This window comes from Pleurodeles waltl, chromosome 9, assembly GCF_031143425.1.
Source record: "Pleurodeles waltl isolate 20211129_DDA chromosome 9, aPleWal1.hap1.20221129, whole genome shotgun sequence".
In the NCBI taxonomy this organism is placed as follows: domain Eukaryota; kingdom Metazoa; phylum Chordata; class Amphibia; order Caudata; family Salamandridae; genus Pleurodeles; species Pleurodeles waltl.
In genome coordinates this window covers 762,173,452-762,197,031 of record NC_090448.1, presented here as the reverse complement: position 1 = coordinate 762,197,031, position 23,580 = coordinate 762,173,452, and the positions used below count along the sequence as shown (strand labels likewise).

At 47.5% G+C, this 23,580-nt stretch overlaps 1 protein-coding gene across 3 annotated transcripts in view; it reads left to right on the top strand.

Moving 5' to 3' along the window:
* PACS1 (phosphofurin acidic cluster sorting protein 1) overlaps positions 1 to 23,580 on the top strand; it is a 1,571,500-nt gene that overhangs the window by 1,239,599 nt on the left and 308,321 nt on the right. For all 3 annotated transcript variants that reach the window (XM_069207928.1, XM_069207930.1, XM_069207929.1), the window contains one exon: positions 21,075 to 21,117. In XM_069207928.1, the coding sequence (XP_069064029.1) occupies positions 21,075 to 21,117 (43 nt within the window). The remainder of the gene's footprint in view (positions 1 to 21,074; positions 21,118 to 23,580) is intronic.

Here is a 23,580-nt window from a genome sequence, read left to right as displayed (position 1 = left end):
GGCGGTTGTCTTCCTTCTTCTCTGCAGGGTTTTTCAGCTAGGCAGTCCTTCTTCTTTGTAGGTCATCAGGAATCTGAAATCCTGGATTCAGGGTCTCTCCTAAATACTAAATTTAGGAGTGTGTTAGGGTCACAGGGTAGTAGCCAATGGTTACTGTCCTTGAGGGTGGCTACACCCTCCTTGTGCTCCTTCCCTTTGGGAAGGGGAGCACATCCCTATCCCTATTGGGCTAAATCCTCCAAAACAAGATGGAGGATTTTCCAGGGAGGGGGGGTCACATCAGCTCAGGTCACCTTAGGGGGTGGACCTGGCTGAGGTGGCGTCGACTCCTTGTTTTTCTCATTATCTCCCCTGGCTTGCTGCCAAAAGTGGGGGCTGTGACGGGGGCAGACGTCTCTCCTAGCTGGAGTGCTCTAGGGTGCTGTAACACCAGGTTTGAGCCTTTGAGGCTCACCGCTAGCTGTTACAGTTCCTGCAGGAGGAGGTGTGAAGCACCTCCACCCAGGACAGGTTTTGTTTCTGACCACAGAGTGCAGAAAAACACTCACCCATGTGGTCAGAAACTCGTCTGGAAGTGGCAGGCTGGCATAGACCAGTCAGTCAAACACTAACAACAGAGCTGGCATACAGGGTGCATATCTGAGATGCCCTCTGTGTGCATTTCTCAATAAATCCCACACTGGCATCAGTGTGGATTTATCGTGCTGAGACGTTTGATACCAAACTTCTCAGTATTCAGTGTAGCCAATGTGGAACTGTGGAGTTTGTTTCTGACAAACTCCCAGACCATATACTCAGTATGGCTACCCTGCACTTACAATGTCTAAGAATTGACTTGGACACTTCAGCGACATAGTGCTCATGCAGCTAGTCCCTCACCTGTGGTATAGTACACCCTGTCTTATGGCTGTAAGGCCTGCTAGAGGGGTGACTTACCTATGCTACAGGCAGTGGATTGTGGGCATGGCACTGAGGGGAGTGCCATTTTGACTTAGTCTTTTTCTCCCCACCAGCACGTACAAGCTGTGATGCAGTGTGCAAGTGCTGAGAAAGGGGTCTGCAGGGTGGCCTAATACATGCTGCAGCCCTTAGAGACCTTCCCTGGCCACAGAGCCCTTAATACCTGGGGTGCCTTTTACAAGGAACTTAACTGTGTGCCAGGGTTGTGCCAATTGTGGAGACAAAGGTACAGTTTAAGGAAAGAACACTGGTGCTGGGGCCTGGTTAGCAGGGTCCCAGCACACTTTCAATCATAATTAGCATCAACAAAAGGCAAAACATTAGGGGGTAACCATGCCATCAGAGGCGTTTTCCTACACAACCCTCCCCACCCCCGAAACGAAAGAGGATGAGACTAACCTTTCCCAAGAGATTCTTCATTTTCTAAGTGGAAGAACCTTGAAAGGCCATCTGCATTGGCATGGGATGTCCCAGGTCTGTGTTCTAATACAAAGTCAATTCCCTGTAGGGATATGGACCACCTCAACAGTTTAGGGTTCTCTCCTTTCATTTGCATAAGCCATCTCAGAGGTCCGTGGTTTGAACTGTGAAGTGAGTACCAAACAGGTATGGTCTCAACTTCTTCAGGGACCAAACCACAGCAAAGGCCTCCCTCTCAATGGCACTCCAATGCTGCTCCCTGGGGAGTAACCTCCTGCTAATAAAAGCAACAGGCTGGTCAAGGCCATCATCATTGGTTTGGGATAGGACTGCTCCTATCCCATGCTCAGAGGCATCAGTCTGCACAATGAACTGTTTAGAATAGTCTGGAGCCTTCAAAAGCTTTCAAAACTGGTGCTGAGCACATAGCTTCTTTCAGGGTGTCAAAGGCCTTTTGACAGTCCAAGGTCCAGTTAACTTTCCTGGGCATCTTCTTGGAGGTAAGTTCTGTGAGGGATGTCACTATGGACCCATATCCCTTCACAAACCTTCTATAGTATCCAGTCAAGCCAAGGAATGCCCTGACTTGAGTCTGGGTATTTGGAGCTTCCCAGTCCAGAATAGTCTGGATCGTGGGTTGTAGTGTCTGAACGTGGCCTCCACCTACATGGTGTCCCAAGTAAAGCACTATACCCTGCCCTATCTGACATTTGGATGCCTTGATAGAGAGGCCTGCTGCTTGCAGGGCTTGCAAAACCTTCTTCAGGTGGACCAGGTGATCCTGCCATTTGTAGCCAAATGCAGCAATATCATCAAGATATGCTGCACGAAAGGACTCCAAGTCAGCAAGGACTTGAATCACTAACCTTTGGAAGGTGGCGGGGCATTCTTTAAGCCCAAGGGCATAACAGTAAACTGATAATGCCCATCAGGTGTAGAGAATGCTGTCTTTTCTTTTGCTCCAGGTGCCATTTTGATTTGCTGTCAAATCAAAAGTACTTAAGAATTTGGCTGCACCTAATTTATCAGTTAACTCATCTGGCCTTGGTGTGGGGTGAGCATCTGTCTTTGTGACACAGTTGAGCCCTCTGTAGTACACACAAAACCTCATCTCTCTCTTTCCATCCTTGGTGTGAGGTTTGGGGACCAAGACCACTGGGCTAGCCTAGTGGCTGTCAGAGTGCTCTATCACTCCCAATTGCAGCAACTTGTGTACTTCCACTTTGATGCTTTCTTTGACTTGGTCAGATTTTCTGAATATTTTATTTTTGACAGGTAGACTGTCTCCTCTGTCCACATCATGGGTACACAGGTGTGTCTGACCAGGGGCCAAAGAAAAGAGCTCGGCAAACTGCTGGAGGACTTTCCTGCAGGAGGCTTGCTGTTGGCCAGAGAAGGTGTCTGAGTAGACAAGTCCATCCACTGAGCCATCTTAAGGGACAGTTGAGAGGAGATCAGGGAGAGGCTCACTCTTTGCTTCCTGATCCTCATCAATAACCATCAGCATGGTCACATCTGCCCTATCATTATAGAGCTTACGGCGGTTAACGTGGATCACCCTCTTGGGTGTCCTGCTAGTGCCCAGGTCCACTAAGTAAGAGACCTGGCTCTTTTTCTCTAGCACTGGGTAAGGTCTACTCCATCTGTCTTGACGTGCCCTCGGAGCCACAGGCTCCAGAACCCAGAATTTCTGCCCTGGCTGAAACTCAACCATGGCAGCCTTTTGGTCATACCACAACTTCTGGAGTTGTTGGCTGGCCTCAAGGTTTTTGCTTGCCTTTTCCATGTACTCTGCCACCCTTGAGCAGAGGCCTAGTACATAGTCCACTACATCTTCCTTAGGGTCATGGAGAGGTCTCTCCCAGCTTTCTTTCACAAGTGCCAGTGGTCCCCTTACAGGATGGCCAAACAAAAGCTCAAATGGGGACAACCTTACTCCCGTCTGTGGCACCTCTCTGTAGGCGAAAAGCAGGCATGGCAAGAGGACATCCCATCTCCTTCTCAGTTTTTCAGGGAGCCCCATGATCATGCCCTTCAATGTTTTGTTAAATCTTACCACAAGACCATTGGTTTGTGGATGGTATGGAGTAGTGAACTTGTAAGTCACCCCACACTCATTCCACATATGTTTTCGTAAGCTGACATGAAGTTGGTACCTCTGTCAGAAACCACCTCCTGAGGGAACCCCACTCTGGTAAAGATACCTACGAGTGCTTTAGCTACTGCAGGGCCAGTAGTAGACCTAAGGGGAATTGCCTCAGGGTACCTAGTAGCATGATCCACTACTATCAGTATATATTGGTTCCCTGATGCTGTGGGAGGTTCAATTGGACCCACTATGTCTACTCCCACTCTCTCAAAGGGGACCCCCACCACTGGAAGTGGAATGAGGGGGGCCTTTGGATGGCCACCTGTCTTACCACTGGCTTGACAGGTGACACAGGAGCTTCAAAACTCCTTTACCTTCTGGGACGTAGTGGGCCAATAGAAATGGTTGACTAATCTCTCACAAGTATTGGTTTGTCCCAAATGCCCAGCAAGGGGAATGTGAAGGGCTGAGGTCAGAATGAACTCCCTATATTCCTGAGGCACTACCACTCTCCTAGTGGCACCAGGTTTGGGATCTCTTGCCTCAGTGTAAAGGAGTCCATCTTCCCAATAGACCCTGTGGGTTCCACTGACATTACCTTTTTCTTGCTCAGCTGCTTGCTGTCTTAGGCCTTCAAGAGTGGGACAAGTCTTTTGTCCCTGGCACAGCTGTTTCTTTGAGGGTCCTCCTGGGCCCAAGAGCTCTACCTGATAAGGCTGCAACTCCATGGACTCAGTTCCCTCAGGGGATAGAACATCTTCCTGAGGAGAGAGGTTCTGTTTCTTGTGCTGTGCAGAAGCAGGTCCCCCAGTCTTCTTTCCTTTCCTCTTGGAAGGTTGGGCCATTATTCCAGACTCCAACACTTCTTTTTCACCCTGTGCTCTGCATTGTGCTCTAGTCTTGACACACACCACTTCAGGGATGCCCAGCATGGCTGCATGGGTCTTGAGCTCTACCTTAGCCCTTGCTGAGGACTCCAGATCATTCCCTAGCAGACACTCTGCTTAAATTGCAGAGGAGACTACCACCTGTTTCAGGCCAGTGTCCCCTCCCCATTCTAAAGTTACCATTGCCATGGGAAGGACTTCAGTTTAATTATCAGCATTTGTGACTGGATTTGTCTGTCCAGCCAGGTACTGTCCTTGGGAAACCAGTTTGTCTGTCACCATGGTGACACTGGCACCTGTATCCCTCAGGGCTTCTCCTCTACTCCCATTTATCATGAGCTGCTGCCTGTATTTTTTCATGTTAGGCGGCCAGGCAGCAAGTGTGGCTAAATCCATCCCACCTTCTGAGACTAAAGTAGCTTCAGTGTGGACCCTGATTTGCTCTGGGCACACTGTTGATTGCACCTGGAGACTGGCTATTCCATTGCTAACTGGAGTAGTAGTTGAAGTGTAATCTTCCTTGGGACAGGCCTTGTCTCCGGTTTGGTGTCCACGCTGTCTACAGTTGTGACACCAGACCTTCTTGGGATCAAAGTTTTTACCCTTATACCCATTTGTGGACTCTGATGAGGCTCGGGCCCACCCTCCTGAGCAGGCTTTTGGGGCCCTGTAGAAGACTGTTTGCTTTTGTCCTTGGATGTCTCACCACCCTTCCCTTGGGGAGGCTTTGTGACCCCTTTCCTTTGGTCCCCCCCTGCGTAAGTCTTGGTCACCCTAGTCTTGACCCAGTTGTCTGCCTTCTTTCCCAATTCCTGGGAAGAAATTGGACCTAGGTCTACCAGATGTTGATGCAGGTTGTCATTGAAGCAATTACTTAACAGATGTTCTTTCATTAATAAATTATACAGCCTATCATAATCACTTACACCACTGCCAGTTATCCAACCATCTAGTGTTTTGACTGAGAAGTCAACAAAATCAACCCAGGTCTGGCTCATGGATTTGTGAGCCCCCCTGAACTTAATCCTGTACTCCTCAGTTGAGAATCCAAAGCCCTCAATCAGGGTAGCCTTTATGAGGTCATAAGATTCTGCATATTTACCAGAGAGTGTAAGCAGTCTATCCCTACACTTTCCAGTTAACATTTCCCAAAGGGGAGCTCCCCAGTGAGATCGGCTTACATTTCTGGTTGCACAAGCTCTCTCAATAGCTGTGAACCATTTGGTGATGTCATCACCTTCTTCATATTTAGTTATAATGCCTTTGGGGATTTTTAGGATGTCAGTTTTCTCTCTGACCCTATTTAAGTTGCTGCCACCATTTATGGGAGTTATACCCATTTCTATTCTTTCCCTTTCTGTGGCTAGGAGCTGCTTCTCCAAAGCCAGTCTCTTGGACATCCTTGCTAGAAGGATGTCCTCTTCATTGAGGCTGCCCTCAATGCTTACAGAGGTACTGGTCTCCCCTGTGGAAGATCCAGGCTCTCTGATTATGATTTGTGGGGAGAGGGTTCTAGGAACCCTGTCCTCCCTATTTAGGACAGGATGGGGGAGTTTATCCTCCTGTTCACTAATTTCCCCATCTGAACGAAGATCCTCCATATCAGAGGGGCGGTCTCTTGTGAACTCTGCCAAGCTCTTTTTTGTCTTACAGAGAGACCTCAACTCTGACATCCCTAGATGCAGGTAAGGGGTGAGGTTGAGTTCCATCACCTTTTCAGCTGTTTGATTCATTATGACTCTAAAAGTTGGGATTACTTTTTAAGAAACTAAAAACTACTTCTAGAACTTAAATCCTAACTTTTTCAAAATTGTAAACTTAAAAAGAAATGCTAACAGGGACTTAAACAAGGCCCTAGCAGGACTTTTACAAATGTAGAAAAATAGTCAAATTGCAAAAATCTATTTCTAATGACAATTTTTGGAATGTTGTTGTGTGATCAGGTATTGGGTGAGTAGTCCAGCAAATGGAAAGTCTTAGGCCCCACCGCAAATCCACCACAGTAGGAAGTTGGCTCTGTATACTATCTCAAAGTGAGAGAAAGTGTGCACGGAGTCCAAGGTTTCCCCTTAGAGGTTGATAGTGACAAAATTAGATAATACTAATGCTCTATTTTGTGGTGGTGCGGTCGAACAGTAGTCTTATCAGAGGGTAGTGTTAAGCATTTTCACACAGGCAATAAATGAAGAACACACACTTAAAGACTTGACTCCAGGCCAATAGGTTTTTATATAGAAAAATATTGTTCTCTTAATTTATTTTAGAACCACAAGATTCAGAATTCAAGTAAGTACATAAATTGTAAGGTACTTGGCATAGGCAAATATGGAACTTTGAATTAAAACAGTAATGTAAACAGTTTTGGCAAAAATGGCAATACGCTATTTTAAAAGTGGACACAGTGCAAAAATCAACAGTTCCTGGGGGAGATAAGTATTGGTTAGTTTCTCAGGTAAGTAAAGCACTTACAAGTTCAGTCTCCTGGGCATAGGCTGCCCACTGTTGGGGGTTCAAGTTAACCCCAAACACCCAGCAACACAGGGCCGGTCAGGTGCAGAGGTCAAAGTAGGGCCCATATAGCATAGGAGCCTATGGCTAATAGGGGTGCTCCGGTTCCAGACTGCTAGCAGGTAAGTACCTGCGTCCTCGGGGAGCAGACCAGTTTTTTTTTTAGAGCACTGGGGGAATCACAAACAGGCACCCAAAATACACCCTCAGCGGCACAGGCGGTCGGGTGCAGTGTGCAAAGTAGGTATCGGGTTGTAGATAGGAATCAATAGAGAGACCTGGGGGTCACTCTGGCGATGCAGGCAGGGCACATGGGGCTTCTCAGGACAACCACCGACTGGGCAAGGATGAGGGCCATCTGCTGGTCACTCCTGCACTGTAGTTGGTTTCTCTCGGGCCTGGGGGCTGCGGGTGCAATGTTTCTCAGGCGTCGGGTTCCTTTGTTACCCGCCAGTTGCGGTCAGGGGGAGCCTTCAGATTCTCTCTGCAGGCGTCGCTGTGGTGGTGCAGGATGCCGTCTCAGGGTGTCCACGTCGTGGGAGTCGCCTGGGTGTCCTCTATGCAGTGTTGGTTCTTCTGGACTCGAGCCAGGGCGTCGGGTGCAGAGTGTTGGAGACTCGCGCTTCCTGAGTGAGGCTGGAGTCCCTTTAAAGATGGTTGTTTCTTGGTTCCTTGGACAGAGCCGCTGTCAACTGGAGTTTCTTGGTCCTTTGGGTGCAGGGCAGTCCTCTGAGTCCTCAGAGGTCACTGGTCCTGCTGGATGCGTCGCTGTGCAGGTTCTTTGAGTCTGGAGACAGGACGGTGGGGCTGGGGCCAAGTCAGTTGTCGTCTCCGTTGTCTCTGCGGGGCTTTCAGGTCAGCAGTCCTTCTTGTTTCAGGTTGCAGGAATCTGATTTCCTGGGTTCAGGGTCGCCCCTAAATACTCAATTTAGGGATGTGTTTAGGTCTGGGGGCCAGTAGCCAATGGCTACTGTCCTTGATGATGGCTACACCCTCTTTGTGCCTCCTCCCTTTGGGGAGGGGTGCACATCCCTAATACTATTGGGGGTAAATCCTCCAAACGCAGGTGGAGAATTTCCTAAGGCAGGGGTCACCTCAGCTCAGGACACCTTAGGGGCCTTCCTGACTGGAGGGTGACTCCTCCTTGTTTTTCTTATCTCCTCTGGACCTGCCACCAAAAGTGGGGGCTGTGTCTTGAGGGGCAGGCATCTCCACTATCTGGAGTGCCCTGGGGTGCTGCAACACCAGGCTTGAGCCTTTAAGGCTCACCCCCAGGTGTTAAAGTTCCTACAGGGGGAGGTGTGAAGCAGCTCCACCCAGTAGAGGCTTTGTTCCTGGCCATAGAGTGACAAAGGCACTCACCCCATGTAGCCAGAAATCCATCTGGATGTGTCAGGCTGGCAGAAACTGGTCAGCCTAGCACTAGTAGTTGGGCTGGTATACAGGGGGCATCTCTAAGATGCCCTCTGTGTGCATTTCTCAATACATCCCACACTGGCATCAGTGTGGATTTATTGTGCTGAGAAGTTTGATACCAAACTTCCCAGTATTCAGTGTAGCCATTATGGAACTGTGGAGTTTTTGTTTGACAACCTCCCAGACCATATACTCTTTATGGCTACCCTGCACTTACAATGTCTAAGAAATGGCTTAGACACTGTAGAGGCATAGTGCTCATGCAACTATGCCCTCACCTGTGGTATAGTGCACTCTGCCTTAGGGCTGGAAGGCCTGCTAGAGGGGTGAATTACCTATGCCACAGGCAGTGGGTTGTGGGCATGGCACTCTAAGGGGAGTGCCATGTCGACTTAGGCTTTTTCTCCCCACCAGCACACACAATCTGTGAGGCAGTGCGCATGTGCTGAGTGAGGGGTCACCAGGGTGGCATACTACATGATGGTAGCCCTTAGAGACCTTCCCTGGCCACAGGGCCCTTGTACCAGGGGTACCATTTACAAGGCATTTATCTGTGTGCCAGTTTTGGAGACCAAGCTACAGTTCAGGGAAAGAAAACTGGTGCTGGGTCCTGGTTAGCAGGGTCCCAGCAACCTTTCAATAATAACTAGCATCAACAAAAGGCAAAAAGTTAGGGGGTAACTATGCCATCAGAGGCATTTTCCTACACTTACCAACATGGTTCAGATCTCGGAGGGAACTGCAAAGGATCTACAGTGGTTGTTAGTGAACTACGATTGGGTCTAAGGCAGACTCCTCTCCCTTCCCCAACCAGATTTTACAGTAGTGACAGATGCGTCACTTCTGGGATGTGGCGGCCATCTGGGAGAGGTGAAGATCAGGGGCCTCTGGTCTCCAGCGAAATCTGGGCTCCATATCAACTTATTGGAGCTCCGGGCGTTCCGGCTAGCATTAAAGGCATTTTTTCCTGTTGTGAAAAGGAAGATAGTGCAGGTGTTCACAGAAAACACTACCACTATGTGGTACTGCAAGAAGCAGGGCGGTGTGGGGAAGTGGATCCTTTGTCAAGAGTCTCTACTTCTCTGGACGTGGCTGGAAAACCAGGTTCTTTGAACGCCAGAGCAGACAAACTCAGCCAGAGATCCTTAGCGGATCACGAATGGTGTGTCCATTCGGAGATGGCGCAAGGACTCTTTCAGCAGTGAGGAGAGCCTTTGTTAGATCTGTTCGCCTTCGAAGAGAATGCACGTCAGCAGTATATTTCACATTGGAGTTTCCAGGGCGGCTATCGCTAGGCGGCACTTGTCGTCGCGAGTGGAGTTCAGTCCTACTGTACACCTTTCTGCCCATACCACTTCTGCCCAGAGTTCTCAAGAAAATCAAGAACGACCGGGCCCAAGTAATCCTTGTCTCTCTGGATTGGGCACGAAGAGTTTTGTATCCAGAGCTTCTCAATATGAGCATCAGCCCCCCAATCAGGTTGCCTCTTCATGAGGATCTTCTGTTGCAGCAGCAGACAAAGGTTCTCCACTCAAACCTGTCAACTCTATGGCTTCATGTGTGGAGATTAAGCAGCGGCAGTTGATGGTTTATGACCTCCCTCCCGAAGTCTGTAATGTCATTCTGGCAGCCAGGTGTCCCTCTACTAAGACGGTTTACGCCAGCCGTTAGAAACGTTTTGCATTATATTGTACAGAGCGGTCTAGTGATCCTCTTTCTTCTTCTCTTTCTAATATCCTTCTGTTCATTCTGACACTCACCCAACAGGATTCCGCCTTAGGGACTCTTAATGGCTGTCTTTCTGCCTTATTGGCTTTTCTTCGCTTGCCTGATAAACAGTCTTTGTTTAAGTCTCCTATTCTACAGAGATTCTTAAAAGGGCTTGTACATATGTTTCCACCTACACCTTTTTTTATGCCCCAGTGGGACCTTAATCCAGTGCTTACTTTTCTAATGTGTGCTCCTTTTGAGCCTTTGCATAATTGTCCTATCCGGCTGCTCGCTTCCAAAACACCTTTCTTATTGGCGATCACATCTGCCAGTAGAGTAAGTGAGATGCAGGCTTTATCATCTATACCGCCGAATCTCACAATATATCCTGATATGGTAGTCCTCAGAACTCGTGCCTCTTTCCTCCCCAAGGTGGTGATCCCTTTCCATCTGGGTCAGAACATCACCCTGCCCATCTTCTTTGCTCCACCGCATCCCTCTAAAGAAGAGGAGCGTCTCCACCGTCTGGACCCAAAAGAGCGTTGTCGTTCTACCTGGAGCGCAAAAAAGAATTCTGGGTCGGCGACCACCTCTTTGTGGGGTACGTTGGAGCAAAGAAGGGTCAGGCAGTCCAGAAACAAACCATTTCGCGCTGGGTTCGTTTTGTGTATTAAAGTCTGCTACGCATTGGCTAAGAAGCAGCCTCGTGAGAGCTCACTCTACAAGGGGGGGGAACTGCTACCGCGGCGTTAGCTCTATGCGTGCTGGTTGTAGACATCTGGAAGGCAGGAACATGGGCTTCCTTGCACACGTTCGCAAGACACTACTGCCTGGATAGCCAGGTGAAAAGAGAGGGGTGTTTTGCTCACACGGTCCTACTGGACTTCCTTGTGTAAAGTATATGTTGGCAGCCCACTGCCAGGAGGTTATAGCTTTGTTAGCTATTCTAAGGTAAGGAATCTGCAGGTAGAAGTCTCTATCAGATGAACAAGCTACTTACCTTTGATAACAAATTATCTGGTAGAGACTCTATCTGGCTGTTGAAGGTGAACTCGCCTCAGACAGTCGTCTCCACCCTCTAGACTACGGCGAACCATTTGCATTCGCTGGGATTCACTATCAACGTGCCGAAGTCACACCTGACTCCTTCTCAGATGCTCCCTTTCATTGGAGCTGTTCTGGATACAGTGCATTTTGGGCATATCCTCCCGAAAAGCGAGTCCAGGATATTCGGGCTATGATACTGATGTTTCAGCCTCTGTCCTGGATTTCGGTGAGAATGAGGCTGCTGGCCTCATGGCCTCCTGCATCCTGCTGGTTTAAAATGCCAGATGGCACATGCGGGCTCTGCAGTGGGACCTGAAGTTCCAGAGGGCACAGCATCAGGGGAATCTCTCCGACAAGGTCCAGATCTCGGAAGGAACTGCGAGAGACCTGCAGTGGTGGTTAATGACTCAGGATTGGGTTAAGGGCAGATCCCTCTCCTTTCCCCAATCAGATCTTACAGTCATGACAGATGCATCACTCATTGGATGGGTGGCCACGTGGGAGAGGTGGCGATCAGAGGCCGCTGGTCTCCGGTGGAAACCGGCCTCCATATCAATCTTCTGGAGCTCTGAGCGATTCGACTAGCATTAAAATCATTCCTTCCCTCTCTCAAGGGGAAAGCAGTGCAGGTGTTCACAGACAATACCACCGCCATGTGGTATTGCAACAAACAAGGCAGAGTGGAGTTGTGGACCCTTTGTCAAGAGGCTCTTTGCCTCTGGACTAGGCTGGAACATCAGGGCATTTCCCTGGTGGTTGAACACCTGGCAGGTTTCTTGAATGCCAGAGCAGACAAACTCAGCAGACGATGCGTGGTCGATCACAAATCCATCCGGAGGTGGCGCAAGGTCTTTTCCTGCAGTGGGGAGAACATTGGTTAGACTTGTTCGCCTCCGTAGAGAACGCGCAATGTTAGCTGTTTTGCGCGTTGGAGTTGCCAAGGCGGCACTCGCTCAGTGACCTCCTGTACGCCTTTCCGTCCGTACCACCTCTACTCCGAGTTCTGAAGAAGATCAGACGAGACCGGGCCCAAGTAATACTGAAGGCTCTGGACTGGGCACGAAGAGTCTGGTATCCCGAGCTGTTGAGCATGTCCATAGTTCCTCCGATCAGACTGCCGTTTCGGGAGGATCTTCTATCGCAGCAGCAGGGGAGGGTCCTCTATCCAAACCTGTCAACTCTATGGCTCCATGCGTGGAGATTGAGCAGCGACAGTTGACATCTTTTATCCTGCCACCCGAAGTCTGTGACGTTATCTTGGCAGCCAGGTGTCCCTCAACCAAAACTGTATACGCCTGTCATTGGAAGAAATTTGTGGCATGGTGCATCGACACATCTGTCGATGCTCTATCTGTTCCTCTTTGTCAAGTTCTTCTCTTTATTCTTTCCCTTGCCCAGCAGGGTTCCTCCTTGGGCACTCTTAAGGGATGTCTTTCGGCTATCTCTGCTTTTTTGAGGTTATCAGATCAGCCTTCCTTATTTAAATCTCCTATAGTTCGGAGGTTTCTTGAAGGCCTCACACATCTCTTTCCTCCTATACCTTTTATCATGCCCCAATGGGATCTCAACCTGGCATTGACATACCTTATGTGTACCCCGTTTGAGCTGCTTCACAACTGCTCTTTACGGCTCTTAACCATCAAGACTGTCTTTTTAGTTGCCATTACTTCTGCCCACAGAGTAAGTGTGCTCCAGGCTCTGTCATAAAAGCCACCTTTCCTGGCCATACATCCTTACAAAGTGGTACTTCGTCTGAGGGCTTCTTTTCTACCCAAAGTAGTGACACCCTTCCATGTCGGGTAGTCCATCACCTTGCCTACCTTTTATGCACCCCCACATCCCTCTCATGAAGAGGAGAGACTCCACCGTCTAGACCCAAAAAGAGCATTGGCATTCTATCATGATTGTACCAAAGACTTCCGGGTGGATGATCAACTCACGATGGGTACTCTTATGCATCAAAATGTGCTACACTGGCTAAAAAGCAACCTCCCGAAGGTTTGCAAGCTCACTCCACCAGAGCTACTGCTGCTACCACAGCGCTTGCATGGGTCGTTCCAGTCCTGGACATCTGTCGGGCAGCGATGTGGGCATCTCTCCACACTTTTACCAAACACTTTTACCTGGACAATCAGGTCAGAAGGGACGGCTACTTTGACAGTTCGGCCCTGCAGGGCTTCTTGGTGTGATCTTGGTTCGCAGCCCACCACCCGGGATGGTATTGCTCGGGTATCTATTCAAAGGTAAGGAATCTGGAACTAGAAGTCTCTATCAGATGTACAAGTTACTTACCTTCGTTAACGATATATCTGGTAGAAGCATATTCCAGTTGCAGATTCCTTACCGACCTGTCCATCCTCCCCACACTGCGAACTAATTTCTAGGGATAGGAACTTCCCCTTAAGGGCCCTAATTTTGGTGCACCACTCTCAATGTTCTTCATGGCTCGGCGCTACTGGCGTGGAAAGTCGTTCAAAGAAACTGACATCAGAGTGCCGGGTTGGCACCTATATACGACCACAATGTCATCAATGCGAACACGACGCCCGCGGAGTCGACCAACGCCACCTGACGGCGCGCAGAGGTACTGCTCGAGGAAAAATCTCCGGACCCAGTCTGACGCCTGGGGAAATTCAAAGGTAAGGAGTCTGTAACTTGAATATGTCTTTACTAGACATATCTTTACCGAAGATAAGTAACTTGTACGTTACTGCTGTCCAAGTCTAGGGTCTCGCTCTTCTTCAGGTTCTGGGGGATGCCAGGTTTATGCCCAGTGCCAACCTGTGGTGGGTGACACCCCTTTATCCCTTTGCCAACCCTAAAAACTGTTACTGTACACTTCATCCCTTTATACTAGGTTTAGTTCCAGTCTGGCTAATAAAACAAAGGCAGGGACAGGCCTGGTGTCAAATTAATTTGGGTGTGCTGGAAGCAAGTTCCTTTGAAGTGTTATTCGGGCAAGGCATCTCTCCTCTCTAGCCATCTTGTCAGGAAGACCCACTCCCCTTTACACACAGGCCCCTTTGTCTTCTGTTTGGCTCCAGTACGCATTTCCCAGTGGGAGAGCAGCTGGCCACTCAAAGAAAGGCCCTGGAAAATACAGGCAGGGAAATGCCAACTTTCTAAAAGTGGCGTTTCCGAAATAATAATTTAAAATCTGACTTTACCATTAAAGTGGATTTAAAATTACAGTTATATTTAGAGGAAGAAGTACTTCTGTAGCTGCTACCAATCAGAATTTAACAAACTGATATGTATAACAATGTAGCCCAAGGATACCCTATGGCAGCAGCCAGCCCTGCTACGGTGAAAATTGCTTTTGGGGATATTTGACTGTAAAGACATGTTAAACGTTACTTTCTACAGGTCCTACTTCTAGATATCATGCACCCTACCATTTTGTGCAATAAGGCCTACATATAACTTATTATTACTTAAAAGGAAGATTTACGCCTGTCAAAAGGGTTTATTTTGACAGTTTGAATTTGCATTTTAAAACTGCTGGAGGCAAGTTACCTGTGTGCAGCTTCTAGGCTCCACACAACAGTAGTCTTTCACGTGCAGCCTGCACACCCATGGGCACTCATGTTCATATGTAGCTAGCCCAGTGCCCCTTACATTAGCTGTGTTACAGCAGCCTTTTCCTAAAATGCGGACACTTATGGTAAACATGCACAGACTAATCGCTGTGCAGTTACTGTGAGTGAAAATCAGCCCCAGTAAAGGTAAGGAATCAGAAAAACAACAGGCACACGAAATAGGCATAACCCATTTGCAACAAATGTCAGAGGAAAATTTTGATGTTGCCACATTTTGGAGCCTTTCTGTTGCAGATGATCAGCCCCACCCGCAAAAGTGTGCCAGCATTTTATATTGGGAGGAATGAAGACTGCAGACCTAGTTTCAAGTTTAGCCATACCCCAGACATTATCTGGGGTTCTTGGTGGGCCACAAGCATTCAGGTCGTTGTGCTCCTCTTTGGCCTTTCCAGTGCACCTCAGGTGTTTAGCGAGGTGATAGCGGTGGTCGTAGCCCCTTGGTAGAAGTCAGGGGTTCTAGTCTTCCCCTACCTCGACAATTGTCTTTTGAAGTTGGGCTCGCACAAGGCAGGCCGAATATGTCCAATCTCCACCTTCATGCTTGGAGATTGAGGGCCACATTGGAAGGTGTTTGATCTCCCACCTGAAGTATGTGATGTCATATTGGCAGCCAGTTGTTCTTTTACTGAACCAACTGCGCCTGCCAATGGGACAAGTTTGTGGCATGGTGTACATCTAAGTCAGTTGATCCTCTGTCTGCACACTTGTCTGAGATTCTCCTTTTCATTCTATCTATGGCCTGACAAGGCTTTGCTTTGGGCCAGTGAAATGATATCTGTCCACTGTTTCCACCTTTCTTCAGTTGCCAAATCAACCTTCCTTGTTTAAGTCACTTGTTGTGACTAGATTCCTTAAAGATTTGCAGCATGTTTCCACCCATGCCCTCCATTATGTCCCATCCTTTGTATTTAGTTCTTAAGTACCTCATGTGTGAACCTTTGAGCCGATGCACAGTTGCCCTCTACAGCTCCCTAACGATAAAAACTGTCTTCCTTGTGACAATAACATCTGCCAGGAGATTTAACGAATTGCAGGTGCTTTCAGTTAATCATCAATACACTTAATTCTTCCCAAACAAGCTGGTTCCTAGAACTCCAGCATCCTTTTTACCAAAAATGGTCACACCTTTTCACGTCAGCAGAGCATCACTCTGGCTTCTTTTTTATCTTTCCTCATCATTCTAAAGAAGAGGAGAGACTCCACCGCCTGGATCCAAAAAGAGCGTTATTGTTCTATATAGATCGTATCGAAGAATTCCACGTGGACGATCAACTATTTATTAGATTTGCAGGGGCAATGCAAAGGAAGGCAATTCAGAAGAGAACCATCTCTTGACAGATCTTCTTCTGTATTAAGATCTGCTACACAATGGCCAAGAAACAGCCCCTGACAGCTTATGAGCCACTCCACCAGAGCAATTGCTGCGACCACTGCATTGGTAGAGGAGTCCCAGTCCTGGACATCTGTAAGGCAGCTAAGTGGGCATGGCTGCACACGTTTGCTAAATGCTGCTGCCATGACAGGTCCAACAAGATGGTCATTTTGCCTGTTAGGTCCTCCAGGACTTCAGTCTGGAGACCCACTTCCAGGGAGAGATTGCTTTGGCATTTTGTCTAAGGCTAGAAGTCTCTATCAGACGAGCAAGTTACTTACCTTCGGTATTGCTATAGCTGACAGAGACTCTGTCTAGCCGCAGATTCCTTACCGACCCTCTCATTGTCACTTTCTCTGAACTGTCTTCTCACATTCAGAAATTCTTTTGTATCTCAAAAGCGCACTAGTCATTCCTCTTCACCTTGGCATTGTGCTTCTGGTGCAGGAAAAATTGTCAAGAACTAAGGTCAGCTCGCTGGGGTGGTGTCTTTATATGGACAGCTCAGGTCTCTTCTCACACAGATGACGCCAACGACACCACCTATAAGCGCACAAAGGGAATTGCTCACAAATTTTCTGGATCCAGTCTGATGCCTGGGATTAATCTAAGGTAAGGAATCTGTGGCTAGATATATTCTATGCCAGATAAGGTTTTACCCAATGTAAGTAACTTGTTCTACAAAACCTAGTCTAGTCTAGTCTAGTCGCAGTGCTGAATTAGCTGACCTCTTTGACAGACCCAGCCATAACATCCATATATTCATTTCAATTATTTCCAACACTTGGATTTCTTTCTCTACCAAACTTGTAGCACCATATAGCAGCAAATGCGGACTTGCAGGATGTTTGTTACTTATTACATTTCTGTTCATTTTTAGCTTCCAGATTCAAGTCAGTGTGCCATTGTAAAGCTACCCCAGATTCACTTGAAGTTGTGGGTAGCTCCAAATTCATAAGGGTACGACGAATTTCTATTCCTGAGCTTAAATTCTCAAGCACATTTCAAAAACGCGTAGCTTTGCTTCATACCATTTTATTTGTTAGATTTTACCTTAGGTATTAATGCAGTGTCAAAATATAGTAAAGTGAGAAAGCCATCTAAACTAAAGAAATGCTATATAGTTCTGTGAAAGAGTCTGGTGGACATAACCGGCTTTTACTTTGGTATATTTGCCTTCAGTGCAAAAGAAATTAGAGCTGGATATATGGTCCTGTATTTCTATTTTCAACTACTGTTTTCTGATTTCAACAATTAGTTTCCTTGGCAAAATCATGAGTGACCTAAACAAATGACCCATTTGTGAATATAGATTGTCATAACTTTGCAGATTTGTATAGCCTTCCATGTCCACTCCTTTTCCCTAACAAACTGCAGGTAGGTAGAATCCTCAGAAATAGGAAATATTGACCACCACTTAGAAAGGTGCAAAAACGTTGGTAAAAATTATTTTTACAACTTTGCCTCTCTCTGAAAGCTGGAAAGCATGTGACCTTATGTAAGAAAATGGTTCCTTGTTGCAGTTACCCCACCCCACTTTTTGCCTGATATTGATGCTGACTTGACAGAGAGTGTGCTGAGACCCTGCTAACAAGGCCCCAGCACCAGTGTTCTTTCACAAAAAATGTACCATTGTTTCCACAATTGGCACACCCCTGACAGACAGATACCAGTGGTACCAAGGGCCCTCTGACCAGGAAAGGGCTGCAGAATATGTTGTGCCACCCTAAGGGACCCCTCACCTAACACATGCACACTGCCATTGCAGATTGTGTGTGTTGGTGGGGAGAAAAAGGCAGTGTCGACATGTCATCCCCTTCAGGATGCCATGCATACAAAATGCTGCCTGTGGCCTTTGGATTCCCTCTGCAGGCGTCGTCGTGGGGGTGCAGAGAGGTCAGCCCAGGATGGACACGTTGTTGGAGTCGCCTGGAGGGGGCCATTCTGAATCGTTGGTTTCTCTGGACACAGGCCAGGGACGTCAGGTGCAGAGTGGTGGGGACTCACGCTTCTGGAGGGAGGAGGGTGTCCTTCAGAAGAGGTTTCTCCTTCTGTTCTTCTTTGGACAGGGCCGCTGTCCACGGGAGTTCTTGATCCTCTGGGATGCAGGCAGTTCTCTGGAGGTTTTTCAGAGGTCGCTGGACCTGCAGGATGCGTTGCTTTTCTTCTGAAGGTTCTTTGAAGCAGGAGACAGGCCGGTAGGGTTGGGGCCAAGTCACTTGTTGGCTCCTTTCCTTCTCTTCTTGGGTTTCTGCTAAGAAGTCCTTCTTCTTCTTGTGATGTCATCAGGAATCTGATATCCTGGGTTCAGGGTCACCCCTAAATACTGAATTTAGGGGTGCGTTAGGGTCACGGGGCAGTAGCCAATGGCTACTGTCCTTGAGGGGTGCTACACCTCCTTGTGCTTCCTCCCATTGGGGGAGGGGAGCACATCCCTATCCCTATTGGGCTGAATCCTCCAAAACAAGATAGAGGATTTTCCAAGAAGAAGGGAGTCACTTCAGCTCTGGCCACCTTGGGGTGTACCTGGCTGAGGGGGTGACTTCTCCTTGTTTTTCTCATTATCTCCGCTGACTTGCTTCCAAAAGTGGGGGCTGTGTCTGGGGGAGGAGGTGGGGGGGGTCATATTAAGTATATGGTCTGGGAGTTTGTCAAAACGAACTCCACGGTTCCATAATGGCTACCCTGAATACTAGGAAGTTTGGTATCAAACTTCTCAGAATAATAAACCCACACTGATGCCAGTGCTGGATTTATTAATAAATGCACACACAGGGAATCTTAGAGATGGCCCCTGTATTTTACCCAGTCCTTCAGTGTAGGCCTGACTGGTCTGTGCCAGTCTGTCACTGAGACATGAGTTTCTGACCCCGTAGGGTGAGAGCCTTTGTGCTCTCTGAGGCCAGAAACAAAGCTTGCACTGGGTGGAGGTGCTTCACACCTCCCCCCTGTAGGATATGTAACACCTAGGGGTGAGCCTCAAAGGCTCAGGCTTCGTGTTACAGTGCCCCCGGGCACTCCAGCTAGTGGAGATGCCCAGCCCCCGGGCAAAGCCCCACTTTTGGCGGCAAGTCCAGAGGGATAATGAAAAAAACAAGGAGGAGTCAACCCCTCAACCAGGATCACCCCTAAGGTGTCCAGAACTGAAGTGACCCCCTCCTTGAGAAATCCTCCATCTTGCTTTGGAGGATCAACGCAAATAAGGATAGGAATGTGCTCCCCTCCCCAAAGGGAGTGAGCACAAGTAGGGTGTAGCCACTCTCAGGGACAGTAGCCATTGGCTACTGCCCTCTAACCCTAAAAACACCCCTAAATGTTGTATTTAAGGGCTCCCTGAACCAAGAGATTTAGATTCCTGATGACCTACAAAGGAGGACTGCCTAGCTATAAAACCCGCAGAGAAGGAGGAAGACGACACCTACTTTGGCCCAGCCCTACTGGCCTGTCTCCGAATTTAGAGAACCTGCACCAGTAACGCATCCTGCGGGCCCAGCGACCTCTGCTGACTCAGAGGACTGCCCTGCAACTACAAAGGATCAAGAACTCCTGTGGACAGCGGACCTGTCCAACCAAGGAAAGAAGAAACCATCTTTAAAGGAAATCTCACCTCACTCTGGAAGCGTGAGTCCCCACCACCCTGCACCCGACGCCCCTGGCCTGTACCCAAAGAAACGACCCAGAGAGGATCCGCAGGCGACTCTGACAACGTGTCCACCCTGGACTAATCTCTCTGCACCCCCATGACGATGCCTGCAGAGGGAATCCCGAGGACCCCTCTTACCACGACTGCCTGGTACGAAGATATCCGACACCTGGAGAAGCACTGCACCCGCAGCCCCCAGGCCTGTGAGAAACCGACCATGGGTGCAACAGTGACCAACAGGTGGTGGCTAGCCCGAGAATCAACCCCATCCACCCCTCCCCCCCAGTGCTCTACTAAACGCCCCTGGTCTGCTCCCCAAGGACGCAGGTACTTACCTGCCAGAAGACCGGATCCGGAGGACCCCCTGTCTCTATAGGCACCCATGTTTTTTTGGCTTCTCTTTGACCTCTGCACCTAATCGGACCTGTGTTGCTGGTGCTGGGTGTTTGGTGTTAATTTGAACCCCTAACGGTGGGCTACCTATGCCCCAGACACTGAACTTGTAAGTGCTACACTTACCACATTAACCTAAGCGTAATTACCTCCCCCAGGAGCTGTTGAATTTTGCAGTGTCCACTTTTAAAATAGCTTATTGCAAGTTTATGAAAAACTGTGTACATTTCTGTTTTGGTTCAAAGTTCTAACTATACCTATGCAAAGTACCTTACATTTCATGTACTTACCTGCAATTTGAATCTTGTGGTTCTAAAATAAATTAAGAAAATAATATTTTTCTATATAAAAACCTATTGGCCTGGAATTAAGTCATTGAGTGTGGGTTGTCATTTATTGCTTGAGTGTGTACAACAAATGCTTAACACTACCATCTGATAAGCCTAACTGCTCGACCACACTACCACAAATTGAGCATTAGTATTATCTATTATTGCCTCTGTCAAGCCTCTTGGGGAACCCCTTGACTCTGTGCACACCATATCTCATCTTGATGTAATATATTCAAAGCCAGCATCCTACACCTTAGCACAGTCAGCTTCTTAGCACAGCACACTTTTTGTTGATGCAATTTTTATGGAAAACACACACTTTTTTGGGCAGCACTTTTTCCAATATTTCAAAAACATGCTGCATCCTGATTACATTGTTGCATCCCTACAGGGGAATCCAGAATCATTGGGGCCAGTTAGAGTCCCAAAATATGGGATAAAAGGGATTCAGATTTGGCCTTGATAACTTTGGTGGCAAAGAAATTAAGAGCTAGGTCCAAACGGACCCAAATAACTAAACAAAGGGCTCAGTACTAGGGGTGAAGGAAGGGAGCATCAACGTTTAAGGGGTTTAATATTATTCAGTGTCTGAGCTATATACGAGTTTGAGGTATTCACTACATATATGACGATCAGATAAAATGAATTTTAAGAGAGAACTACTTTCCAGTTAACTGCTCCTGTTTGTCTTCCAACAGCCAAGATGAAGACTCTTATCAGAAGTTTATCCCATTTATTGGTGTGAGTATTATTCTCTTCTCCATTTTAAACTATTTTGTAATATTTAATGCAACCATGCGAGTTTGCTCTTGGTGGGTTAATTTTGTTTCGGTGTTATAGAGATATTTAAAACACAAGTAATGTTCACTTTACATTACACTGACTTAAATGGATATCAGAGAGAGGGCGGGTCATGTTTGGTTCTTATTATGAGAGATGGCTTTTGTTTATCTTAGTTTACCAACTACCTTTCCTCTGCTCAGGCTGATCTATTTCCCTAAAATGTACAATAGTTATCTGACCTTCCACAACCATCTCAATTTGCATCAGAAATGCTGTAAACCTCTTGGATGTTTCCACTGACTGACTTCAGAACCCTTCATGTAATACCTTTGCACTTATCTATGCTGTAGTTTTCAACATGAAATTTTGTGAAATCCATTGCCTGTCCAAGAAAATTAAAATATTAAAAGCATTCACAAGGAAATACTTACAATCCAATTCTGGATATGTACAACATTTTCCTACTCATGTTTTGCCAATTCAGTACTTCTAAAGAGTTACTGTTGTAGTAAGTGCCCTTTTGGCTGAGAAAAGGTTCCACAAGTAATGAAATATGATTAAAATGTTGGGTGGGTTTGGAGGCACCTGCTTGATTCAAAGGGGAGGGGGTACTAAAGCCCAGCCCCAGTTTAGAAAAAGAGCTGTCTTAAAGACCTTGGAACTTAGGCATTGTAATTTTTCCTCTCTCCTGAAAAACACTGTCGCAGACAACCTTGCAAATATTGCATGCCCCAAAGTTGAGGTTGTCTCCAGCTGTAAGTTGTCCTTTGTTTCTTCCATTCATTCCTTTTCTCTTGCTCTTCCTTTCTGACCCTTCTCTACTTCTCTGTTTTACTTTCCCTGTCTCTTAATATCTCTATTTTCTTTTTAATATTCTGTTCAGGCATTTTCCCTTCAATAGCCTTTGCTGATCAAAGACAAATGTAACATGTGGAAAACATTAGCAGCACTAATATTCTCGCTGGAGCTCTCTATAAAAAGACACTGTGTAATATAATCAGCATAATTGTATAGAAAGGTTCCAGAAAAATAGCTACCACTCTCTTAGTTGTCGAATTGTTGAATTTGGTTTTGCTTTTTTTTTTTTAATAATTGCACTCACAGTGGCATAATCATTGATGACATGATAATCAAAAATTCAATCGCTCACAGAAGTGCAGTCGTTTGGAAGTGCATGTTTGGTCTTTACTTTCAGCCCAGTGGCAGGAGTGGGTAAAGGGTGAATATTTTCAGCCATGGCCACCATTACAGGATGCAGGGCATTGCAAGGGATTAAAATAGTTAAGAAAAGAGGGGTCAAAAAGATGGTGTAGGAAAATGCCACTGTTGGCATGGTTACCTCCTAACTTTTTCATTTTGTTGATGCCAGCTTTGATTGAAAGTGTGCTGGGACCCTGCTAACCAGGCCCCAGCACCAGTGTTCTTTCCCTAAAACTGTACCTTTTGTCTCCACGATTGGCACAGCCCTGGCACACAGATAAGTACCTTGTAAAAGGTACCCCTGGTACCAAGGACTCTGTGGCCAGGGAAGGTCTCTAAGGGCTGCAGTATGTGTTGTGCCACCCTGGAGACCCTTCACTCGGCACATGCACACTGCCTCACAGCTTGTGTGTGCTGGTGGGGAGAAAAAGACTAAGTCGACATGGCACTCCTCTCAGGGTGCCAAGCCCACTGCCTGTGGCATAGGTAAGTCACCCCTCTAGCAGGCCTTACAGCCCTAAGGCAGGGTGCACTATACCACAGGTGAGGGCATAGCAGCACAGCACTATGCCTCTACAGTGTCTAAGCCTATTCTTAGACATTGCAAGTACAGTGTGGTCATATTAAGTATATGGTCTGGGAGTTTGTCAAACACGAACTCCACAGTTCCATAATGGCTACACTGAATAATGGGAAGTTTGGTATCAAACATCTCAGCACATTCAATCCACACTGATGCCAGTGTGAGATTTATTGAGAAATGCACACAGAGAGCATCTTAGAGATTCCCCCTGCATGCCAGCCCAACTGCTAGTGCTAGCCTGACCAGTCTCAGCCAGCCTGCCACTTCTAGACTAATTTCCGGCCACATGGGGTGAGTGCCTTTGTCAGCCAGGAACAAAGCCTCTACTGGGTGGAGCTGCTTCACACCTCCCCCTGTAGGAACTGTAACACCTGGGGGTGAGCCTCAAAGGCTCAAGCCTGGTGTTACAACGCCCCAGGGCACTCCAGCTAGTGGAGATGCCTGCCCCCCGGACACAGCACCCACTTTTGGCGGCAAGTTTGGAGGAGTTAATGAGAAAAACAAGGAGGAGTCACCCCCTCAGCCAGGTCCACCCCTAAAGTGACCAGAGCTGATGTGACTCCCCCCTCCTTAGAAAATCCTCCATATTGCTTAGGAGGATTTAGCCCAATAGGATTAGGGATGTGCCTCTCCCCAAA